The sequence below is a fragment of the Saccopteryx leptura genome, chromosome 2 (genome assembly GCF_036850995.1).
Source record: "Saccopteryx leptura isolate mSacLep1 chromosome 2, mSacLep1_pri_phased_curated, whole genome shotgun sequence".
Lineage (NCBI taxonomy): Eukaryota > Metazoa > Chordata > Mammalia > Chiroptera > Emballonuridae > Saccopteryx > Saccopteryx leptura.
Window position 1 is genome coordinate 307,236,625 of NC_089504.1, and position 25,802 is coordinate 307,262,426.

The window sequence follows — 25,802 nt, forward strand, 5'->3', positions numbered from 1 at the left end:
ACTTTCACTAATGAACTTATGAATTTTATAATCTGTAGGTGGTAGGCTCACAAATTATATTGAATTCCCCATGTTGTGGTTTAGAAAATAAGGCTCTGAGCAAGTTAACAGTCAAGAGGGCAGGGACGACACTGTTCTCTTTAGCACTTAATCGCTACTGGTGGCCAATACAGAGCACACAGTAGGCACTTCATAAATGCCTGTTACATGGAGACAAGGAAGTCATTAACACTTTCCTTTTGTCTTTTCTAATGTAGGAAAAGCATTACATTTTCTGTCCAGATACATAATTTAAAATAAATCTATTGCTAAACATATTTTATTTTTGTTTTAGAAATGAAAACACAAAAGCTAAAGGAAGCAATAATTTTAAAAGGATTGTAGCGTATATGAAAAAAATATTAATAACCTGAAGGGGAAAAGAGCTCTCATAAGTAAAAAAGGTGTAAAAAAAGTAGACGAACATTTTAAAAGAAAAACAGGCAAAGGAAGAAACACAAAAAGCCAAGAAAAGTATGAAAGATACCGACCCTCTGAGTGATCTTTTTGTAAACTAACAAAAAACAAATATATATCATTTTTCTCCCATCAGATTGACAAAGAATAAAAAGACCGACAAGGGAATGAAGTAGGACTATCATATCCTACTGATGGGAGGATAAATTTGCACCACCTTTCTGGAGGGCAATTGGCAATGTACAGAAAAATTTCCAATGTATTGCCCCTTTGACGCAGAGTCTACTTGAAAGGATTTATTTTATTAAAATATTCAGATAAGTTCAAATATATGTATGTACATGGTCATAATGATAAAAATTTAAATACAGAGGAAAAAAACCTAAGTAGATACCAGTATTGATACTGATATGACATGTTTGCACAATGGAGTATTGTGACCTCACTGAGATCTACTGTATTCCCCCATGTATAAGATGCACATTATTTTGGGGGTCTGAAATTTGAAAAAAAATTTATTACATAAAGTTATTGATCTCAAGTTTTATTCATCATAAAATTCATACAACTCCTCATCCACTCAAAAAAAGTAGAAAATGCAAGTAAAAAATTCTACAACCACTGTATAAGATGCACCCAGTTTTTAGACCCTCAATTTTTTGAAAAAGGGCGCATCTTATACATGAGGAAATACTGTATGTTGACATGGCAAAGTGGTCACAATATCCTAAGTGAAGGAGGCTGGACCCTATGATGGAAAATGTTCTACAACAGGATTGTAGTGATGATTGTACAACTCTGTAAATTTACTACAATATTGAGTTGTATATTTAAAGTGGGTGAATTTTATTATGATTTATGCTTCCACACAGCTGTTAAAAAACAAAAAAGCTAGTTACAAAATAGTATGTTGAACATGAATCCATTTTTGTCTGAAACACACACACACACACACACACACACACAAAATGCTTAGAAGGATATATTCCCCAACAATAATCATGGTCACCCTGAGTAGTAGTGATCATTTTCCTCTTTAAATTTTTCTGAATTTCTTGCAATGAACTTTAATAATTGGGGTTGGTGGGGGGAAGCTGCTTCAAACACCCCATATAACCTGTGGGTAAAGTTATCCAGTATCAACTTATAGTATTTTCAACATCAAACATCTACAATGTGTCTGTAAAGTCATGGTGCACTTTTGACCGGTCACAGGAAAGCAACAGAAGACGATAGAAATGTGAAATCTGCACCAAATAAAAGGAAAACCCTCCCAGTTTCTGTAGGATGATGTGGCAGCATGTGTGCATGCGCAGATGATTACGTAACACCGTGTATACAGTGGAGCAGCCCACGGCCATGCCAGTCGAGATGTGGACGGGACAGAGGAAAGTTCAGTGTGTTCTGTGGCTCGCTAAATTCGAATCCGTGACCAAAGTGTGACGTGAATATCGGTGCGTTTATAACAAAGCGCCACCACATAGGAATAACATTACTTGGTGGGATAAGCAGTTGAAGGAAACCGGCAGTTTGGTGGAGAAACCCCGTTCTGGTAGGCCATCAGTCAGTGACGAGTCTGTGGAGGCTATACGAGATAGCTACCTAAGGAGCCCTAAAAAAATCTGTGCGTGAGCCCACATCAAACTGCTCTAAATAGGTATGAAACTGGGAGAGTTTTCCTTTTACTTGGTGCAGATTTCACATTTCTATTGTCTTGTGTTGCTTTCCTGTGACCGGTCAAAAGTGCACCATGACTTTACGGACACACTGTAGATATCCATCTCAATTGGAGCCCCAGTCATTTTTATAATTTGTCATGTCTTCTGCTCTGGCATCATATTTCACCATCAGTTGCCCAGAACAATGCAATTGTCTTATGTTTGGAAAACTTGACACTCCAGATAGAGCTGGAAGCAGCAATGTTTCTACCCAGGGAAGAGGTTTACTCATGCGCCCTGGCTGGGGATCATTCCCTAAGCACTATGCCACAGCTCAGACGAGAATTCCCGAGTCCTTTCTGCTCAGATTCTGTTCCCCTAGTAATCTGGGGAATTGACTATGCTCATTGATTATACATGTTCTCCAGGGTTTTTCACAAATCCCTATTTTTCAAAGAACTCATATTACTTTTTTTCTTAGACCATTATATATGGCCTGTGGGCCACTCATGGTCTATGAAAATCCTTTGGGTGGTCTCTTGTATTAACACTCGGATATGCACGTCTAGCTTTCTGGCTTTGGCCTGAAGTTAAAATTGAAATGTCATTGAATAGAATCCAGATATGACCTCACTGGTCCCCCATCCAGCGCAGGGCTATTCATCATTTCAGCAATTGTTTTGCGAGGGTGAGTGGGATGAGGTGGATTTGAAGATGCAGATGAACCTTGCCCTGAGGACTCTGAGGACAGAAACGTCATTCCATGAGCACACTGAGACATCCAGACGCTACTTTCGGGAAACTGATATGACAACTACAATGTTCAGATTGGCCAGATGACGGAAGAGCTCTGAGAAAAAAGCCCAGAGCACCCGTCAACTCGGAGAAACTGTCAAAGGGTAAGGAATTCTCCCCAGAGCTTTCAGGATCCACATTAAATTGGGAACTTAAACTGTGAGCATCACCTAACAACCCCGGAGACTGAGGCTGCCGTGTTTCTTGCCAAACTAAAGGGAGAAAATGAAAAGTCCTCTGCTTAACCACAGCAGTGGTGTTCAGCCGCAGTTCAGAAGAACGCAGGGGAAAGAGACCGCTGGCAATGCCCGCCCAGCCCATGAGGCCGCTTCCTCCCACCTGGGCCCAAGGCCATGAGCCAATTCACCCAACTTGTGTCTCAGCCTAAATCAGACACATCACCACAAAGGGGAGAAAAGACCAGACACAAATCATGTCCATATCATTTATTGAATGAATCATTCCACCTCTCGGGAGAACTGCCTACATTCTTCCCTACAATCTAATGAAAAGATTGTATTTCATTCCTTAAGTGAAACCTTAGTAGGAGTTCTCCAAGAAACATAACAAATCCCGGAAACCTTGTAACACCTGTCGTCAAGATAGGGCCCCAGACATGTAAGTGAGGATGCGGACATCCATGGTCCCAGGAGCAGATGTTACGGTCCCAGAATTTCTGTTGCCTCTTGTGCAGGCAGAGCAAGCTTCCCGTGGAATCTCAGGTGACGAGGGGGAAAGCCAATGGCTGAGGCAAAGTTACATTTCTGCTGGTGAATCAGAGGCATCACCAAGGGAGAGTGTGGCCATGCCCACCCAAAGGGGGCAACATGGAGCCCAGCGGCTGATCAAACTTGCTCTGGAGCCACAATTCTTGAGTTGTGTTCTGGCTTCTCGGTGACTTAGGGCAAGTTGCTGCATCGTCACCGGGCCCTCAGTCTCCCCACCTGAAAATGAGGGTGCCTACCCCGGAGGACTGCTCTGAGAATTAAATGAGTCAAAGCGTCAAACACAGAAAGCTGGAAACACTGCCTAACACATAGTAAGCTCTCCATCGATGTTTGCTAGTATAATTATCTGGACATCTTCAACATTTGAAACAAAAGAGAAAAAAATGACCCACTCTCAGATGGGGATGGTGTTGCAACCTGTATTTGGTGGATTCTGAAGGCTACTTTCAGGCTGACAAGACCCTGGAAACAGCCCTAGCAGCTCTCTGGGTGGGTAATCTACAAACCTGCAGAGGCTACAACAGGGCTGTGAATGCCTCTCCCACAAAAGCAGGGCTGTGAATGCCTCTCCCACAAAAGCAGGACGCAGTGCAAGAGGACAAAAGCTAAAGAGCTTTCGAATGTCCAGTGTGTCAGGCCAGCATTTAGTAGCCACCACAATGGTGGCTAAATCATACCCTAGACTTCAGTCTTTACACTTAATTCATTTAGTCACACATCCTTATTTTGGGCCACTGTCATACAGTTGGTGATTTTCACCCTCTAAGACAGAGGTCCCCAGACTACAGCCGGCGGGCCGCATGCAGCCCCCCTGAGGCCATTTATCCGGCCCCCACCACACTTCCTGAAGGGGCACCTCTTTCATTGGTGGTCAGTGAGAGGATGCATCTGCATCCTGTGCTCCTGGAGTACTGTATATGGCAGCGCCACAAAGTGTGGGGTCACTCACGTACAGTACTACTTCCAGTGACACGTGATGCACGCGTCACGGCTCCGGAAGCGCGTCATATCACTTCTTACGGCTAGCAGTCACAAATATGGAACCGGACATTGACCATCTCATTAGCCAAAAGCAGGCCCGTAGTTCCCATTTAAATCAGTTTGTTGATTTAAATTTACTTGTTCTTTATTTTAAATATTGTATTTGTTCCTGTTTTGTTTTTTTACTTTAAAATAAGATATGTGCAGTGTGCATAGGGATTTGTTCATAGTTTTTTTTTATAGTCCGGCCATCCAACAGTCTGAGGGACAGTGAACTGGCCCCCTGTATAAAAAGTTTGGGGACCCTTGGGCTCTAAGAGCTTAGAGTCAAAATAAAATTTCAAATAATTGAAAAAAAGAAAAAACATAGTCTACCTGGGAATAGCATTTGACAAGCGAGCCCCGCTTGGTGCCTGGCGAAGTTACACCCACGGTAAGAGTCTGCCCCTGCGTTTAGAACAAAGAGGATCAGCCTCAGAGGGGGACGTCAGGATGGGGGTGAGAGCAACACAAGTTTGTCAACACACATAAAACCAGGTGCTGCATCCTGTTCAGTCAGAATTCAATGCCGAGACATTTTCATTACGTATTTTGTACTGTAATTGACCTGTGTACCAATTTGAGGACACCACGGCAGACAATTTCAGTAATTGCTACAATTGTGGGTAAGTGTGTTCTGGAGGGACGTACTCTGAACACTTTAGAAGCACAGTGTTTGTTAATCACAAAAGTAATTGAACTGCATGTAAGCGTATCATCAAGCTCACATAATTAAAACAGATAAATTAGAATCTGTGTTTCTGATGTTACTTGGGGAAAAAAAAGTATGATGGGAGTTACATCTTGAAAAGAATTGTGAAGAAAATAAAAGCACATTAAAGGTGCTGAGAACATTCTGGAACCGGGGCAAGGAAAGGTTCTTAATGATTATCTTCAGGGCTAAGCAAGAAGGGGAGACGTGGGTTTAACTCCAGGTGGACAGAAATTAATTATCCCCCTAAAAAAGTCAGCATAAAAGACAGAATCTATAACCCATATATATAACATGACAGAAACCAAAACCAAACAAGAAAAATTACCTACATACTTCTTCCTAGCCTAGGACTCCAATTTCACTTCTATTCCATGAGGGAGTTAGAGAAAAGGTTTTTGTTTTGTTCTGTGGTCTTGGTGAGTAACAGTGTCTTGAGAATTTTTGTCTGGTCTTAATAGCGCTGTAGGAGAAATCTCACACCAACTAATGAATGTTATTAGTTCTCTTTTAATTCTGATTTACACCAAGTCCAGTGTGATGGTGCTGGTTCTTATTTTCCCACACAAAGTAAAAAATAAAACAACTTTAAGGTCATTTGAATCATTCTTTACCTTTCAATGGATTAAACATGACATGATTATAGCCCAAGACGTTCTTTTGGTTTTCGAATGAGTGAAGTAGCTTTTCCCTCCCTCCCCACTTCTTGTCTTTGTGCCTCTCCTCTTCCTTCCCTCCTTTGTTTCTTAAACATATACGCCATTAGGCCACTGAACGTATTATATGGATGGTGGCCATCACCGCTACGTAGACGGGGTTGAAGCTGTACATCAATAAAGCACCTTCCATTTAGGGGGTCCCAAGGCAAGGGCATCTCGTCAACCCCTGAAACACTGTCAAGAAAGCCCTGCTGTAAAGTGTGTAAGGAGGCGATTAGTCTCAACGTGAGCATCAAGGGAGACCCAGGTCTTCTGACTAGAGAGCAAAGGTCCCGTGCCTGAACTGGAACGATTTCCTGACTGGGAGATGCAGCAGGAAGAGGTACTCTTTCAAATCACCCCCAGTCTCACGTGGCTCCCCCAAATCATCTCACCCCAGAAGAAGAGAGAAGTTGGCAGATCTCAGCATATTAGTAGCAAATAACAAAGTAATAACTATGTAATTTAATCTTCAACAATTATAATCGCACAAAGTATCACTGATCACTTAAATAATACTTGTCAGTTAATCTAAGGAAGAAACGAGCAAAGTCGAACATTCAGAGCAATACGTTGAGCATGTAACACCTCTGTGAGTGATATTTAACACCCATAGCAAAGAATCAGAACAGGTCTTTGAGTTGTTTAAAATACTTACTATGCACTACAGAGAAAGATACATAAATACACTCACTGACCAGATTGCTCAGCTACATGTATAACAATTCTAACAGGTCTGGCTAACCTGACTTTTCACATATATACAGTACTTTCTAACACTCAAGTGTCGTCTGATGATGGGGACACAGAATGGGAAGAAAGGAAACTACCATTTACTCTCAAAACAGAATCGAGTGGGAAAATCTAAACCCCTGACTAGTCAACATTAAAACAGCATAACCAGAACTCTGTTACAGGGAAAACATTTTTCCCCCCTTAAAAATGTATAGGAGTAAAAAAAAAAAAAAAAAAAAAACGGCTGAAAAATCTTGTCCAGGCGAGAGGAAAGTTGAGTGTGGAAAAATTTGCATTTTAAAAAATTTATGTTGTAAAGAAAATAAAAAGCCAGAACATTTTGGCATTTAGCAAAAGGCTGAGCTGAATTCTCAGGCAATAAATTTATGGGGAAACATGACAGGCTCCTCATTAAAGTTCTGTGTACGTTGGCTGCATTTTATACAAGATTCTTGAATCTTGTGGAAAATTGGGCACGGCTTGACATCTGAACAATGTCGCTGGTTGGTTTGATTTCTAAAGCATCGGAAAATGTTGTACTTTGGAAATCAAGTAGAGAGGAATAAACACAGTAAAGGGGAACTGGGCCGAATCTGCAAGTTATTTTTCCATATGTCTCTATGAGATATTTATTACCTTCACTTCTCTTACAAGCACAACCCCCTGCGCTAGAAATACTGTCGTACTTTTCTTCTTCTTCTTTTTTTTTTTTTTGATGGCGAGAAAATAGTGCCGTTAAGGCAAATCTTACCCAGCAGTAGTAACCACCTAAGGATAGGCAATTTTCAGTTGGCTTTTCAGAAGCTGGTTGCCATGACAAAGAGCGCAATTTATTTCTCAGTTCCTTATCACAGCTTCAGATCACAGACCATAAAAATTAACAAGGTTCCTTTCCTTTTCCTGATGGTTTCTGAGCCCCTCGTCCTCACCTGAGGTCTTCTGGCTCCCCAATTAAATGGAATGAATGTCAGTCATCTAGCAACTCAATTAACGCTGATTCAAAATCCTGACCCAAACCAGAATCTATAATCACAACCTCCTAATCACAGCTTAGTCATGAGAATTGAAAAGTAAGCAGGAAATTGCACTAATTACTCAATTAGACTAATACTGTGTTTTAAGTAAGGGCTTAAGAGGCTGTCAGCTCTGACAGAGGACCGTGGAATCGTGGCGGTGTCCTCACCTGTGTGCCCCCAGTGGCCCACCTGAAGCTGATGTGTTCAAGTGGCCCTCACGTCTACCCTACGGTGGCTGGGCCCGCGCTGGGGAATGGACATTCATAGCTGAGCCACCAGTGAGGGACAGCTCAGGGGATGGCTCTCGGCAGCCCTGTATGATGGACGGGGACTTTCCGTGAGGCTCTGCCCTGGGTGAGGGCAGCTGAGCACTGTCATCACCGGTGCCAGCTCCAGGAAACCTCTAGTGAGGAGGAATGTTCCGGAAGTGTGACAGCTGCTCTACTGAATCTTAAAATTGAGCGACACTCGCAGGTACCAGCCTCCAAACTCACAGCAGCACCTGTGTTGTGGGCTGGGAGGGGCACCTCAGCCAGCGGGCCCACACCTGGGGCTCTGGGGAGGCTGGAAGCCGAGAACCACCGGCTCCCCCAGGACCAGCTTCTCAGGCTGCAAAGCTGACCTGGAGAACCTTCGTGAACACAAGAATGTGAGTGAAAGAGAACTGTTCAGGAAGAACACGCCAGATGTGACTGAAGGATTTACAAAACAACACGGACCGAGACCAAGCTGGACCTTAAGTGAAACATGGAAGCCCCCCCAAGCCCAAAATGAGACTCTTCTCCACTCAGGGTCGGAGGCTTAAACGTTCGGTAGGAACAGGGAGGACACTGGAGCTGGCTCTGCCTCTGGTCTGGGTACACACCCTTCCCGAGCTGGACGAGGGTGGGGAGCGGAGACAGGAAGAGGGCAGGGGGCCTAGCACACGTGTCGTGGTCTTTCCTCTGCAGCAGCTCCTGAAAATGACCAGCTGGGGAGCTGCTCAGGGGTTCCAAAAGGAGAGAAAACATTTATTGGACTGAGACGGACAAAGAGTCTTTACTTCCAGGGTTTGCTTTGCAGGTGGCTGCTGCCTTGCGAGCGGGGGTTCAGGTGGCTGGTTGGGCCCCCGGTGGGCAGGTTCTGACTGCTGCGGGCGCCTGGAACCTTCGAGTCTCTTCCCGAGGCATTAGCTGGGCTCAGGCGGCCTGGAGGGGGCAGAGGGCAGAGCTGCAGGAATGATCCCAGGGACAACTTGCCAAGTGCACTTTTAGGCTAATGAAGTCTTAGGCTACAACCACTTTTAAGCTAATAAAGTCCTATTCAACATTTTCTTAAGGCTAAAACCTCCTCTTTATCCTTGAGATCAACTTAACAGTGGGGAAAAGGGCAGGGAGGAAAGGAACTCCAGACAGCTTTTCTTTCTCCTCTCCATTGTTCCCAACTAGCCTAGCCTGTCCCCTCTTCCTTCCTGGTAGAGAAGGGGGTGGGAGAGATCAGAGGACAGCACAGAAGACATCGTGTGCAAAGAAAAGGCCAGACATGGTTGAAATGTGCCCAGAAGCAACAGAAGGAAATGAAGACTTCCCAAGAAAGAATCTGAGGCCTTAGCTTAGCCTCTCAACTCTGCCTGACATACACACTTTGATAAATTCTCTTTTCTTCTAAGACTATGCGCGAGGCCTAATTCTTGCCACAAGCTAGGATCACCTTCCTTGCACTCCCTCCCCCACCAATATTTTAAGACTGAATATATTCTAAGAGATCAAACAAATTTTCATAGGATGAAGTGATGTTCAAAACTACAAATCTCAGGTCCTACAGAAGACATTATCTCTAACGGTCAGAACATCTTACTGGGATTAGCTGTAGGCCCCTGCTCCTCTTCCAGGTAATATTCTATCTTTTTGAGGTCTTCCAGGGTAAATCTCCACTTATTTTCCGCTGGTAGGGGCGGTGCTTTGGGGCTGGATCGTTTCCGGGCAGAACCAGGAGGGAGGGCTTGCTGGCAAGAGGCCGGCAGGGAACCCGTGATCAGTCCTTCCGGGAACTTCTGAGCTAAGACTTTCAGACCTAGGTGTGGAAGACCATCAGAATAAGGGAACATGCACGTTGGGAGGCCAAGGCAAAACCTGAAGAGGGGCCTACATGTCTGCTGATCTTTGGTCTCCAAGTTGAGGCCAATATGAGGACATGACAGCTTTCCGAAGTGCTTCCCTATTAAGTAAATCACACCAGAAAAATGTCACTTTTTTTTTATGTGGGATTCTGAGAATTCCACCAGAAAACCCTTTTGCTTAAGTCTTCAGCATCAAGGCGTCTTTACAGAGCCCTGATACGATGTCAGCATTTCAAAAATTTAGAACATGTGCTGATAAAAGCTAACCAGAGTATCACAGGCCTCCGCCTCCTTTCAGCAGGCTGTGGTTCACTCTTTCCAAACACAGGCCGACCTCGCTTTATTGCGCTGCACCTCACTGCGCATGTCAGATTTTTTTTTTTTTTTTACAAATTGAAGACAAGACCCTCCACCAGCAAAAAAAAAGATCATGCTTCGCTTTACTGTAATCCAGGGGTCCCCAAATTTTCTACACAGGGGGCCAGTTCACTGTCCCTCAGACCATTGGAGGGCCGGACTATAAAAAAAACTATGAACAAATCCCTATGCACACTGCACATATCTTATTTTAAAGTAAAAAAACAAAACGGGAACAAATACAATATTTAAAATAAAAAACAAGTAAATTTAAATCAAGAAACTGACCAGTATTTCAATGGGAACTATGGGCCTGCTTTTGGCTAATGAGATGGTCAATGTGCTCCTTTCATTGACCACCAATGAAAGAGGTGCCCCTTCCGGAAGTGCAGCGGGGCCGGATAAATGGCCTCAGGGGGCCGCATGTGGCCCGCGGGCCAGGCTGTAGTTTGGGGACCCCTGCTGTAATCCTTGCTTTGTGGGGGAGGTCTGCAGCATCTCCGTGGTGCGCCTACACTAAATTCTGACTGCTCCCAAGGAAAAAGATGATGGAGTAGAACTGAAGGATTGTGACTCCAGATACTGGTCGTTCAGATCCTAGGCACAATAGAGCCCCGCTCACCTCCGGAAAGCATGAAGAGGTTTTCAAATCCCCGCTCGCACATGGTGGTGGCCGCCTGGCTGGCCAGCCTCTCGTCGTCGTCATACAGAATGATGATCTTGCCGTGGGCATTTTTCTAAGAGTTAGATGAGTTAAGGTTCAACCACACTGACTTAGGGCTCCTAGACTATAAGAAACCCCCAAGGAACAAGGAGCTGTTCAAGTTTCCCCTTTCTGAGTCCAGGGAAATATCAGACAAACCCTCTCGTTACCCATCACAACAACAGGAACTAAATTTCTTCTTGTTGTGGGAACCACACAGACTGGTGTTCTTTTCCTTTATAAATGAACCGAGACAGCACCAGGTACATACACCCTGTCCATGCTTTAGTTATGTTATCATCACCACCCTGGGAAGTACGTACTACAAGCTCCATTTTACAAGCAGGGAAATAGAAAAACTTTTAAGTCCAATGTGTTCTAGTGTAGCCTTGTTTATAATAGTAAAAAAAAAAAAAAAAAGGGATCATCTAAAACAGGGTCCCCAACCCCCAGGCCACAGACTGGTACCGGTCCGTGAGCCATTTGGTACCAGTTCTCAGAGAAAGAATAAATAACTTACATCATTTCCATTTTATTTATATTTAAGTCTGAACGATGTTTATTTTTTAAAAATGACCAGATTCCCTCTGTTACATCTGTCTAAGACTCATTCTTGACACCTGTCTCGGTCACGTGATACATTTATCTGTCCCACCCTAAGGGCCGGTCCGTGAAAATATTTTCTGACATTAAACCGGTCCGTGGCCCAAAAAAGGTTGGGGACCACTGATCTAAAAGAACAATAGAAAGGAAACACTGAGTAAATTATAGTGAATCTGAAGATACTTACACTGTATCAAAATGGAATTTATAAAGAGTGTGTGTTAATGTGGGAAATTACATTGCAATATTAACTGGGGAAAAGCAAGATACTAAATTATATACAGTATGATTTCTACTTTGTTAAAAAGAGCTGTTCAAATGGGTGATTATGGAAGATTTCTATCCTTTCTTACGTATTATGGTATTTAAATCATTTTCTATTTGTATAATATTTATGAGCAAAAAAAAAAAAAAACTTAAAGAAGAAAAAATTAAAATGGAAGGACATTTACTTTGTACATTTTACTTGGGAAAGCTTTCTGGGGGAAAGAAGTCTCAGCACTAACTTCAGCGTGACGTGTTGCCGAGGAGAATGCATCATCACACAGGACTGACTCCTAATGGACCAGAACCCTTAATCTGATGTCCTCTGGCCTGGATAGCCTGGCTCAGGGGCATCTGCCATTGTAATTGGCCTTAGTCACAGCGAGAAACCCCAATTCTAAAATACGCAGAGTGAGCTAATTATTATCAAATGTCTTTCAGAGTTTTCTTACTAGGATCACAATTCATGATTAAGTTTGATTCTTACAATCCTCATTATCACCCCACTCCTTAAAATGCAGCAAAGGATACGTATTCAAGAATATCATTTGAATAAGGGTTCATTGTTCTAGACAGAGTTGCAATTGGGTAACTGTAAGCTGCAAAGAAAGGAAAATTAGGACGTTTGTAGCTCTTCTAGTACAACTTGGCCCCGATCCCTGATCTCCAGTTGGTTTAAAGTCTAACCAAAAGTTAAGAGAAATATTATTTTCGGAATCCGCAAGCCATAAACCTAAATACTTTTGTGAAAGAAAAGAAACAGGACACTCAAAACAAAATGGGAAGCTTCCCTGGACTGTTTTTGACATTTAGCACTGGGCCCCTGAGCTATCAGAGAATGTCACCAGCCTGTCTCCGAGCGTTAGGGCGAAGCCAACTCCCAGGCTCCCACAATGGCTCAGGCTAATACGTATATGGTTCCTTAACTGCTGGCCAGGGGATGTGGTTCAGGCTGTGGAACGCCAGAACAGGCTCCATCCCAGGCGGGGCACCACTGTCAGTGGCCTCTCTCTTACCTCCGACAATGTGGCACTGCTGGTAAGAGTCTCTATCGCGCACATCTAGCAGCAGGAAGGGGCAGTCGGGATAAGGCTTGTCTTTGGCGTTGGGCTCTGCTTTTTTCACAAGCCCTTTGTCTAGATCCAGCTCCCCAACACCGCTGATGACGCTGCAAGGGGGGAAAAGTAGGTCAGCAGATACTAGTCAGGGGTTGGCGGCTGAAAGGTCAAACGTGTTTCTTCAGAATAATGAGAGAGTGCACAGTGTTGTTTCAAAAGACGCTTCCACAAAAAAGGAGAATGGGTCTAGTGTCTTGGTTCTGCCTCTGAATACAAGGCCCTATGGATTCCTCGTCTATCTCACTGGGCCCCAAGAAGGGATCCACAGGTCCATACATACCTTCAGACAATGTACGTTAGCTCATTAGCATGGCTGGGGGAGTAGAAACTGTGGGCGCATGCCGCCTCCAGCAACCAGGGCAGAGTTCAGAGAAAGAAAGAGGCGAACGATTAATCCAATGGACTTTCAAGAGGTACAAGAGAGCACAGGGGCCAAGGAGAGAACAAGGTTGACAGCGCAGGAAAAATGAAGGCGCTTCTGTGTGTGCTGTGTGTAACAAAATAGCAGCAGTGCTTTAATAGATTCCTATAGTGACCTATCCAGAATGGGCTCTGAACCTTAACATTTTCAGTAGTTCTCTGTACTTGCTTCCATTATTACAGGTTACAGTGTTGAGGTGGAAGAGGTTTTTAGATTTGGTGACATTCATATAATCAGACACAGGAAAAGCTGGATTAAAATGAAGATGTTCACCTGACAGTTCTATTCCTAAGGTTATAAAATCACTAAACTTCATCGCCATATTAACATCATAGGCAAAATGTGGGTAAAACACAAATGAAAGGAATAAGAAGAGTAGGTGTTAGGAACAAAATGGCAGGTAGTGAAATGTCTCTTAGAGGATTACTTTCCTAGGCAAGTATGAAGATACATACGCCAACCTACAGATTGGCATGTAGTATATAGCTCCTCTCCCATCACGTAAATCAAATTCTGCATTTAAATCTCATGGACACTATAATGATATGTCACATAGGGCATATTTTGTTGAATCAAAGGAGAAGAAACTCGATCCTAAATGCAAGTCTCATTGGCCTACTGTCTTGTTCTGAATTGCAACTTAAGAGCCGTGCAGAAAGGTCGTTATAAAAATCCTAACAGTGGTATGGATGATAGCAATTCTTTCTCTAGCTGAACTAAGGGATGGATGTGTGCTGAAAATTAGCACTGCATTATAATCGACAGTTAATACGTGTGAGAAAGCGCTGCGCCACAGTGTACAGAAGGCGTGCGAGCGCGTGCAGCCTGAGATCCACACCGAGGGCTGCCTGCGGCTTCCCGGCACCTGTTTACGGTGGGAGCACCGTGTGTGGCGCTCTGTTTCGCCTTCGACTCTAGTTAGGGTAATCACGAGCTGCAGCAGACAGAAAAGGCAGAGAAAAGCAGGCTCTCTGAGTCAAAAAACAGGCATTGTAACGCAAGGCCTTAAGAACAAACGTGTGTACAGGAAGGCTGAGAAGAATGGAAATGAGGAGTGAAAATGAATGCCCTTTTTATCAGTGGATTTTCACAAGAACCAATGGAGAATGCTGTGAAAAGAGTCAGGAGGAGGCATTTACATAAAGAGAGAGCAGAAGGGTGGGTGAAAACGTGGGGCTTCACCGTTGCCAATCTGTTCATAAGGTAATTAAGTCCCCGAAACCGCTGTTGAGACTAATCTGAAGGTAAGACACAGTGACCGCGTGAGTTCGATAGGCTCACCTCTGGAGGGTGGAGCGGCTGGAGTCCCCCGCTCCCACACTGTTTAGGAACTGGACAGGGCTGGGCGACTGCTCACCAGGGCTCCCCTTCCCGTTGGTCCTGCCAGTGACTTCAGTATCGGGGTCTGAAGTTGCAGAATCATTATCTAAGATTTGCAAATGAGTAAAGAAGGCACATTTAACTGTAGAATTTGCAATTTCCTGTTGGGCAGTGCCATTGAAATTAGGTCAAGGAAAGGAACTCACTTGTCACCTTACTTAAATTGTTCTATAAATTCTAGCATATAGGTTCTCAAAATGTCGTCTGTGGACCCCAGGAGTCCCCAAGGCCCTTTCAGGGGATCTGCAAGGTAAAAAAGCTGTTTCCATAATAACACTAAGATGTTATCTGTCTTTTGTACTGTGTTGCCATTTGCCCTGATGGTGCAAATGAAACGGTGGATAAAACTGCTAGTGCCTTTGCAAGAACTAGGTTTGTGGCCTCAAGTTTCATGAGTAATCATTCTATTCTCATCAGTCTGGCAATCAAAGCGAATATGGCAGTCTCACACACAAAAAACCCCTGATGACGCAGACATAATTAATAATTTTATTAAATCTCACTCTTAGGTACTCACCTTTTTAATATTCTGTGTGGTGGCATGGGGAATTGTGTACGGTCAGTTTGCTATGTACCATGGCTGTCTCAAGGAAAAGCATTTAGTGTGATTATTGCTGCTTTTCCATGAACACCATTCTTACTTAGAAGGGAAACTGAGAAAAACAGTGGTTACTTAGACGTGTGCATTTGGCAGACATTGTCCTCAAAAATGACCTAAGTGAAAAGTGAACTTGCCATTTCAAGCAAAACTGATGCATTTGTTGCAATGATTACATTTTGAACAAAAATCATTTTGGCAACTGTGTGTCATCAGCTTGACTGTTTCCACACACTTAATGCCTTTTCTGATAAGGTAGGCAGTGAGATTGATACATGTGATTTTTTTGATACTTTGTAATGAAATTTGTCAACATTTGTAAGATCATAATAACTCAGTGAACCAATAATTTCCACATGACCAATACACAATGTTATAAAATTATACATGGATAAAAGGTCCATTCAAAATGCAAGCCAGACCAATGGGTTTTTCAAGTGATAGAGGATAAAAAGTTCATTAATATGGTTTCAGATTCCACATTAAAAGTAACCTTCAGGAAACAACCAGTTGTCAGGTTTCGGTGCCGTATCAAAGAAAAATACCCACAATAACTGAAAGGGCTATTAACCCCTCCACCCTTTTCTTCTTATACTTTAACTCAAAGAGCATACCGCAACACAATGAACACGGTTGACAGGAGTATCAGCTGTCTTCTATTAAATCAGAGATTAATGAGATTTACAGAAAAAGTAAGACAAATCCGTTCTCAGCACATTTTTTTTTGTTTTAGAACTATAGCTAGTTTGCATAAAAATGTTTTATTTATATTTGTTATTTTTATGTGAAATAGTAAGCAAATACTTTAAGTTCTCAGTTAAATTTTTTAATAGCTTAAATATTAATAGGTATAATTTACATAAATGCAAACTTTGAGGTCCTCAATAATTTTTATAGTGTGGAGGGAGACTGATATCAAAAAGTTTGAGAATTTGCTGTTCTACCCAGTCTAATTAGAGAATAAATAGAAATGAGATCTTAATTTGCATATGATATAATATACAGAGAAACTTCATGAAAATCCTATAAGAATAAAGGCAAATAAATATGTGGTTACATAATAAAAAATACTAACAAAGAAATTATTTTTCCTATATACCAATTAGAAAATAATATGAAGATCTCATTTACAGATATACAATACACTCTCCTAGGAAATAAACCTAATAAGATATGTATGGGTCCTATTAAAAAGTCCTTTCTAGGTCTTATAAACATTTCCCGGAGGGACATTACAGATCTGGGTGAAGAGAGTGACATACCTTGCAAATTCCTGACTGGGTGACTAAAAGTTAAATGATGCTAATTATTTCCAGATTTAATTTAATTTTTAGCTTTCATACAAATCTCAGTGGGATTAAAATAGCTTAAAAGGATTTAAACTATAAGGGCAAAAAATACAATAATAATTATACATACATATATAAAAATCTGGAGAACCTAACTCGACAAATAGTAGCATATTGAAAAGTAAATGATCAAAACAATGCAGAATTACAAGCAGAACAGAATACAATAGAGAACACAGAAACAAACCCTAGAATATATATACAAAAAGTGAATATACGTTTAAGGTAGTATCACAAATCATTCTGATGAAGGGAGAAGTGCTAAATAAATGGTGTTGGAATCTAGAAAAATCAAATTTAGATAACCCCTTCATATCCTACACCAAAATATATAACAGATGGGTTGATATTTAAGAAACAAACAAACAAGCAAGCTAACAGAAGAAAATAGAAGTAATTTATCTTATTTTAGAATTTATGAGGCTAAAGCAATAAAACAAAACATGAAAGTCTGATAGATCTAATCATATAAAAATGCAAACCTCATATATGGCAAAAACCAACACAAAGAAGATCAAAAGGTGAATAACAAATTAGGAAAAATATACCTGTAACATATAGAGATGAGAAAAGGTTAGTATACTTAATTTATAGAGCTTTAGAAAAACGTTAACTAACTCTCTACCTATAAAAAGACCACGTGTACAAGGGAGAAATGCAAACAAGATAAATTAATGTGGAAAGGAAGCCGCCTTCTGATTCCAGACCCACTGCCCCCGGGCCTCTTCCCCCAGGGAACCAGCTTCACATATTTCTGTCTCCTTCCAGAAACCAAACAACTACATACTTTTGCATATATTTTATTTCCTCCCCCTTTTCCCGTCCAGGAGAATGCCATTCATACTGCTCTGCACTTTGGTTTTTGTTTTGCTGTTATATTTTTACTTAACAATACAGCTTAGAATTTGTTCCAAATCATCATGTAGAGATTTTTCTCATTTATTTCCAAGGCTGTATTGGTTTCCAAAGTAAAAAGGTACCACGAGGATGTCGCGCTTTCATAAATCAGTAAGGAAAAGATGAACATTCCATTGGAAAAAAATGAGAAAGGACCTGTAATGTCCTCAAAAGAAGAAATACGTCTGAGCAATAAACACACACACACACAAAGCTCACTCTCAGAAACATTAAAAATAAAGCTATTACATACCATTCTTCCAGCTCTCAGACTGGCAAATATTTACAAAAATGATAATTATTCGGCATGTCCTCTCATTCACTCAGCGGGAAGGCAGAGGGGTAGGACCACTCAGGAGTGAACATGGAATCAGCACTGAGCATCTCAGATTGGTTCTCCCCTTTGTCCACCTGCAGCGATCCAGCTTCAGGAAATTACCAACGCCACGCTAACACTTAGGTATTCACACTGCAGCACTATTTTATAAAAGTGGAAAATTAGAGAAACTGTAATGCCCCAGCAATAGGGGGATAATTAGATAAATTATGGTACGTCCAAAGTACAGACATTATATGACTGCACAACCTTTACACCGAAGCTTTGGAAATCTGTTTAATGACAAAGGAAAGTGTGCATGATAAAATGCTAATTGAAAACAGCATAATACAAAATTATGTACAAAGAGTACGGACTTGGGTGGGAGTTTGAGGCAGGGAAAACAGACCAAAATGTTAACAGGGATTATTAGTTATTTTAATTTTCTTCTTTATATATATTTTTGCAGTTTCCTAATTTTCTAAAAATATACTTTTAAGTCAGGAAAAAACAATAAACACTATAAAAGGGGATTTTGTAATCCTTTAAAGATAGCCAATATGCAAACAGATACAATCTGTTCTACAGGCATTCCTGAGTGAGTTATTATTCTGTGTAGAGCACTAGAAAAACACTAATATTACTCACACATTATGGTGTCCTATTTTATAAGAGCCTATTTTGCTGTGCAAATCCATCTCAGAAAAGAAAATTGCATGTGCCCATATGTCCTGGTGCTGCAATCTTTCTAATAAATGTAAAGACCCAATCCAGGTACTTATATAACCAGGTTAAAATTGGGAGTATTTGTATGAAGAGACTCAATTATCTCTGTTACAAAGAGCCCTTCTTTCTCTGCTGTGTGAGAGGCATCTGTCAAAGATACTGTGTGAGAGGCATCTGTCAAAGATAAATTCCTGGCTTTTTCAGATTCTCTTTATCCTCGCTAACAAAAACAAGCCCAGGGAAATGACAGTTCTGTTGCACAAACCCACTGTTCAGACTTCCTGAGAAACTTGTCTTGAAATCAGAAGTCAAATTCCTGGCCTACATCAACCTTAACAAAACACATTCCTTTCAATAAACAGCTACACATTGATTGGTGAGTACTTCAGGATGAAATAAAAACCTTAACTCTGTATTCCTTTCATGAGCGTACAACTAAGAGGTTTTATGTTGTCTCGATATTTAAGAAAGGACACCTGGAGTCTACCTATCTCTGTGGCCTTATCTCCTACCAGGCACCTAGCCCTCCCTCGGACCACAGCCAGACTGAACTACACGATTCCCCAGACACACTGTGAGCTCTCTCTCCTCCGTGCCTCAGCTTGGGCTGCTTCTCAGCCAGCAACGGCCTCACCCATCAGGTCTAGTTCAAAAGCCTACAGAAAGCCTACCTGTTTTACCTGTTTTCTAACTGTAAATTACCATCCCTTCCTTGGAACTCCCACAGCAAAGACTCTGGTTGCTATGGAGACACACAGAGTTGTACCTTTGGTCCACTCCTTACTGTTCAGCAAGTTACTAAACCTCTGGGCTTGGGCTTCTCGTCCGTAAAGTGTACCTGCCTTCCAGAGTTTCTGAGAAAATTAAATCAGAGCTCTCATATGGAGTACCTAGCGATATACATAGATTCAACAGATGATTGCTTCCTTTCAGAATTTCTGCCATGTTAGTGATTTTGTGTTTCTGTTATCGTTCTCCTCACCCAACATACACATGAGCAGGTAGATGCACTCACGGGACGACAAACTCCACGTATGTGGAGCTATGTATTTTTTATTCCTCTTTGCAGTCTCATAGCACCAATTCTGTGGCCTGTGCAAACATAGACAACACTAAAAATATTTGTTGAAAAAAAGTCATTAGTATATTAAACACATGTAAAACACTTAAAACTACAAATGCTAGAGCCAGGAACCCAGATGGCTTTTTTAAAGAAATGAGAAGAATTAACAATTAAAGCACCAGAGAGCATTTCTCAGAGAGTAACAGTCTAATCACAAATAGATAGATCAAAGCCCCGCGTCCCTGGGAACACAGCAGCAGAGGGCGAGGACTTCAGTCAAATGGTCAACCCCTGATGTGCAGGCGTCCTCAACGCTCATTACCTTCTAGCCTTTGAATCTCCTCAGCTGTCACCTCCAGTGTTTGATCAGACAAGGAAGCAACTTGGATGACCTGAGAGCAAAAAAGAATGCAATGTGTAGATGTATGTATGTTTGTTTGTCTTTAAACAGAGGCAACCCTGTCTTTTACAAAAGACAGAGAACATCAAAGATCTCTTGTCTTAAGAAACTGTCAGGGTCCTCGGCTAGAGACTAAATCTCAGGTCTCCCCACTTTGGGAGTGGTAACTGCAGTACAGATGATCAGCTCAGGAGAAAAAGGGTCATTTAAAACATCACACACAATAAACTTAAAAGGCCAAAAGGATAATTTAGGACAAGAAACATGAATAAGAGTCTAAAACTGCATCCATATATATTCTAGCCCTAACATAACAGGTTATTTCTTGAAAATGCAATACTTACAATAACAGAATTGTATCAGCAATTCTTCATGCAAGGAAGAAATAAATGTAATTATGAGTATATTGATTATAACACTGTATACCTACATATAGGTTTTAAAGCACTTTTTTTACAACCTAGCTTATAAAACCCAAGATTCATCATTTTTTTTCCAAGATTCATCTTGAGTTACATCAATGGAACTCTTGTTTGGGGGTCACAAAGACACTTGGTCCATAATTTTCAAATGAAAGAAGGAAGGGACTTTCCCAGAGTAACAAAATAGCACAAGAAAGAAAAAAAAAAAAGAAAAAAAGAACTCAGTCATTGAAGGGAGATCAGTTGGTTAGAACACTGTCCTGAGATGCCAAGGTTGTGGATTCAATCCCCAGTCAGGGTACATACAAGAATCAACCAATGAATGCATAAATAAGTGGTATAATTAAAAAAAAAGTGGTATAATAAATTGATGTTTCTTTGTCTATCTCTCCCCCACCTTCCTTTCTCTCTAAAATCAATAAAAAAATTTTTTAAAAAAGGAGATCATCTAGTTTACACAGAGAAAAATGTCCCAACAACCCAGAGTCCAGAACTCTAGATTCTAAATATTAAATTAAATGGAAACAGAAAAAATACAAAACAAGTCCTGAACCACAGATTTGATGATTTAAAAGTAGAATGCATATCTCTTTTACTTACTAAAATTCTTATCAAAGAAAAGACAACAATTTCACACTACCCTTGAGTGAATATACACTCCATGTACCGATTAATTCTCTCATAGGTGAACTAGAGAGAAGCAGAAAAAAACCCTCCAGAAGTATTACCTAGAGTCTAATTCAGAGATACTCACATAAAGCAGCACAAATTGGACAGTACTAACTCCAATGGAAGATCATTCAACTTACCAGCTGGGCAAAGGTGGTAACTTTCAGTCTCTTGAAAAGCTCATCTTTTTTGTATCTATAATCTGAAAAGAAGGATAGGACAAATATTTTCCTAGGTTTATTTTGCTTTCTTAGAGGTATTCATTCTTTCTAATCATTAAGTGATATGGTATATTTTCCAAGTTATTTAAATGCATTACCTCATTGGAACCTCATGATATCTTCAAAATTAAAAGTGGCTGGTCTTACATCATCTCTTCAGTTTTCCCCTTTGCTTTGGCCAGTAGAAATCCTATAGTTGAATATACTATAAGACTATAAGCCGCCTTTGTTCCTATGGACTTTATTCCTTGCCTTTATTTTATTTGTCTACCGTTTTCCTTTGACTATGCCACCTCTACTTTGACTGTATTGTACCACATTTTTGTAAGCTACTTTACATCGTTTTCTGAACAAAGCAGGACAAAAATGACTGCATTTTATAAACAGGGACAAGAAGCTCAGGCTGAGCTGCCCCAGGTCAACTGGTGAGATGTATTTACACCCCACTATTCCAGCTTGCCCTGAGAAGAGAACAGTTACATTTCTGCGGTCACAAACTGTGCTAATGACAAGGGACAGTCATTTTCTTCCCCCTGGGCACAAAGTTATGACTGGTCATGACAATCTTTTGTGTCAGTTTCTCCTCAATTCTACTTTAATAAGAAGCAACCTATTCAGTTTTGCCAGATGAGAAAGTTCTGGAGGGCTATTGTACAACAATGCGGATATACTTAACATTACTGAATCAAACACTTAAAATGGTTAAGATAGTAAATTTTATGGTATGTGTTTAAATCAACCTAAAACGTCAATATCTATTCAGTGCTATCTTTACAGTTCTGAGACCTAATTCCAATGAGGATACTTCTGCAATTCTTGGTGTTAATAATTCTTCATATCACATTAAACAGCTTTTTAAACATTTTGGCCAATCTCACTTTATCTAACCCTTGTCCCATAGAGGCATGTTAAAAGTGAGCTTCCTTATGCTTTTCTGAAAATGATAGCCAATTTTGAAGTTTCCAGCACTGAACTCCCTCCCACGCTTACCCTTTACTCTTCCTCTAGGTTTTTATATTGGAGCCCATGACTCCTTACACACTGTTTCATGATTTCAGAATCACTAAAGGTAAGCCGAATAATTACTATGGCCTTCACAGCATAAGTGTCTCGTAAGCTAATATTCCTAGCAACAAAGGAAAGGATTAAGGTATTTAAGACTGTTTATCTGGTGTACTAATCATTTCCATGAATTTTCCAAAAACCAGCACAAATCAGATAGTTATTTTGGAAGATAATTCTTGCTTGATTTACCAAACACCTTATGACTCAGAGTCAGGAAATTATATTACCTTATAAACTAGCATTTGTAAAATATATCAAGACTCTTACAGGGAATTAAAGCTTCTCTGTTCTAAAATTCGGCTAATAACTGACCATTACGTTAGAAAATTCTTAGAACAGCTCCTTCTGGCTACAACAAGGTAACAAACCTAGATGCAAAGAAGCTTCTAAAACCCCCAGGATGCAGACCCAAGTAGGCTGAGTATAAGCTAGTAAAATAAAGTGCAATCAAATAACTTAAGTATTCCTCTCAAGTTCCACCAACCTCTCCACCAAGTCATTTATTTAAATCAAAATGGCAATAAATCAGCCAATGAAACCAGTCAATAGCTTTCAACTAGTTTGCACGGTGCCATTTATCCATTGATATTCCTTTGGTATAGTTGCATAGTCTGAAATACTTTGCCAATTATTCACATCCTAAGTACAAAATGTACACACCAAAACCCCCTTTAACTAAGTAGAAATTACCTCAGACAAAAAACCCAGCTCTTCTATGTTCTAATGATTGACATCTCTAGTGTCATCTCACAAGCACTAGAAAGCCCACTGCACATTTGAGCCTCAACTCTACGTACCTGGTTCTGGTTTAGAAGGACAGCCATCATTAGGACTTTCTGACATTATTACTCAGAGATAAAAAAAAAAAAAAGCTCAAACTAGACGTTGTACAGTAAGTTTGAAAGTTTATAAAAGAGGATGACTTGGAAAGCTCTGTCAGTCTGTCCTCGCAAGGGTGCTCAGAGCTTTAAGAATGGACCTTCTGCTCCTGCAGCATCTCCCAAGCTCTGTGATGGAGACAATTAACCCTAGTTTCAGATACACAATCAAGTTTTGCTTCTCCAGTGAGTCTGGAGTCTAAGTCTGTCTCTCTCGAGTTACTGGAAGGACAGAGACCTAACTATCTAGGATGTTTCACACTGGGTCCAACCAGTGTCATCTAACCACCGCAAGCCAAGAATAGGCTTTGTAAATGGTCAATGGACACAGAGCATCTATTTTCCCCAGGCGGAGTTGAAAGAATATTCAGATTACAAAGGAATCCTGCGTTTTCAGGGTTCTCTTAAAACACGTTATTAGCAAAGGGAAGTTGGGCTCCCAGTGGAAGACAAATCAAAGGAAGTCACAGAACAAGGTTTGTGATTTCACAGAAAGACGTGGCGTCTCAGGTAATCTGAGAAAAGTGACGGGTCTAGGGTGTCATGAAACAAGGCAATGTTCTCCTCCCTTTGACCCAAAAGAACACCTACAACACAAAATGGGAAAAGAGAAGGAAATATCTTCCAAAATGTATATCCCAAACCAGAGTCTGAAGTAATTCTAGTCAGGGAGTCGGTGCAAAGTGTGTGAAAGCAGGTGAGAAGAACCTCCTGTCTCATTGAAAGGAAGCTCACAGCTTCCAAAGAGGAAAGCGAGCATTTTCAAGGACTCTGTTCCACAGGCGTTCCTCTGCGGGGAGGGAGGGGGGATCAGCTCCACTTAAAGTTTAGATATTAAAGGGAGCACATTGTGCTTTTAAGAAATGTTTTAAACAGGGTTTCAGCAATCGGGGTGGAACGAGACATTTTTATGGGACAAATTTTAGAGAGGAAACGTGAGCTTTTATACTCAGCAACAAGTGGGTAGGAGGTGAAAGAGGCTACAACCCGAATTTGAAGCAGGCCAGCTGGGTTTTCCTGCCGTGGGTGAATGAAGGACGACAACTGGGAAGCCCAGGTGAGTAAACAAGACTTTTTCATAGTTTAAGACTTCAATACATACTTAAAATATATACTTACATTTAAAAATGCAATATAATGTGTAAAATATATTCTAGACCATATAAGAAGAAAAGAAAAGGCTACTGTGACATGACACATTAAAAAACAAATATATATAGCAATAGCCCTTATAGCGCAAGGGGGCAAAGAACAGAGTCAGCAGAAAGCTGCTCCCAAGGCCACATCCATTACCTGGGGTTTCTCAGCAAGTCAAAGGGAACAGAAACATTATCATTTAAATTAAAAGTCCTGCTGTGTAAAAACATAAGTTCTTGTGAATTCTGGATTTACAGTAATCTTTTCCCAGAAGATGTATATTACCAGTGCCAAATTCTGAGGTGCTGTCTGAGTAACTCTTTACGACCGTTAGCTAAACAGTCCCCTAGCACTGTGTTCTCCTTCTGAAGATAGAAACAGATCCATCTTAGAAAATAGATGTTTCTGTTGCTTCTCTAATTCTGGCCTGGATGTGTACATTTTACATCTGTTTTGGACACAGATTGAAAAATTATGATTTTGTGCAAGAGCAATATGCCCAATGACTAGTAGCATATCTTTGCAGATTAGTTTTTTAAAAGAATGTGCATGAAATATGATTTTTAATTAAAAGAAACCAGACTGCAATGAATTTATAATGCATAACATTGCTTTTAAGAATTAGCTTTTTCTCACATCTCTAAGTCTTCCAGGAATGCTGTCTAATTTATACTCAAAAGAATGTTATAAAATAAGAGCAAGATTATTCCTCCTACCTCAGGAATAGAGAAAATAAGAAAATGGGAAAGATTAAGTCTCTTGACAAAGGCCACAAAGACTGCGGTATTATGAAACCAGCTCAGGTTCTACTGCTCATTCTCCTTTCCAACATTAACATCTCCCATGGAGCTGGAGTCAGGCACAGCTCGAGCCACAAGCCACCATCCTAGCAGCTAATCAGGATGGTTCAGTGTTTCCCACATCTCTCTAGGTACCTGCCAGGCTCTGTGGACTCCAGGAGATCTCCACATGTGTGTCAGCTGTAGCTGCTGGTTAGGGCTAATAACCAACTCACAGAACTACTCCAGGGTTCCATTATGCCAACCCGTCAATAGAGTTACTCACTTTTTTTTATCTCTTCTAGCTTCTCAATGTATTTAGTCATACTGTTACCTACAAAAGAGAATAAGGATTTTAGATCTGCTTTGAAAGGAAGAAAATTAGTGACACTGTGACAACAGAATGCAGTACAAGTATTCCCTGAGCCTTCCTACCCTGTTCTTGCAGAATTACAGGAGGCAAATGGGCCACACACAGTAATAATCTTTTGGATTATACAGAATCATTAAAAGATGAGAA

General features: G+C 40.9%; 1 protein-coding gene across 3 annotated transcripts in view; it reads right to left on the bottom strand.

Moving 5' to 3' along the window:
* Window positions 1–7,488: 7,488 nt before the first annotated feature.
* The window catches only part of CEP41 (centrosomal protein 41), a 43,411-nt gene continuing 25,097 nt past the window's right edge, over window positions 7,489–25,802 (bottom strand). The window contains exons 3-11 of one of the 3 annotated variants that reach the window (XM_066362673.1): window positions 25,569–25,616; window positions 21,343–21,404; window positions 20,034–20,103; window positions 14,664–14,787; window positions 12,860–13,011; window positions 12,375–12,442; window positions 10,896–11,010; window positions 9,655–9,870; window positions 7,489–9,005 (exon numbers count right to left, since the gene is read on the bottom strand). In XM_066362673.1, coding sequence (XP_066218770.1) covers window positions 8,857–9,005; window positions 9,655–9,870; window positions 10,896–11,010; window positions 12,375–12,442; window positions 12,860–13,011; window positions 14,664–14,787; window positions 20,034–20,103; window positions 21,343–21,404; window positions 25,569–25,616 — 1,004 coding nt within the window. In that variant the 3' untranslated portion in view covers window positions 7,489–8,856. Of the gene's footprint in view, window positions 9,006–9,654; window positions 9,871–10,895; window positions 11,011–12,374; window positions 12,443–12,859; window positions 13,012–14,663; window positions 14,809–20,033; window positions 20,104–21,342; window positions 21,405–25,568; window positions 25,617–25,802 lie in introns of all 3 variants that reach the window. The other 2 variants (XM_066362672.1, XM_066362674.1) reach the window with 2 other exon arrangements.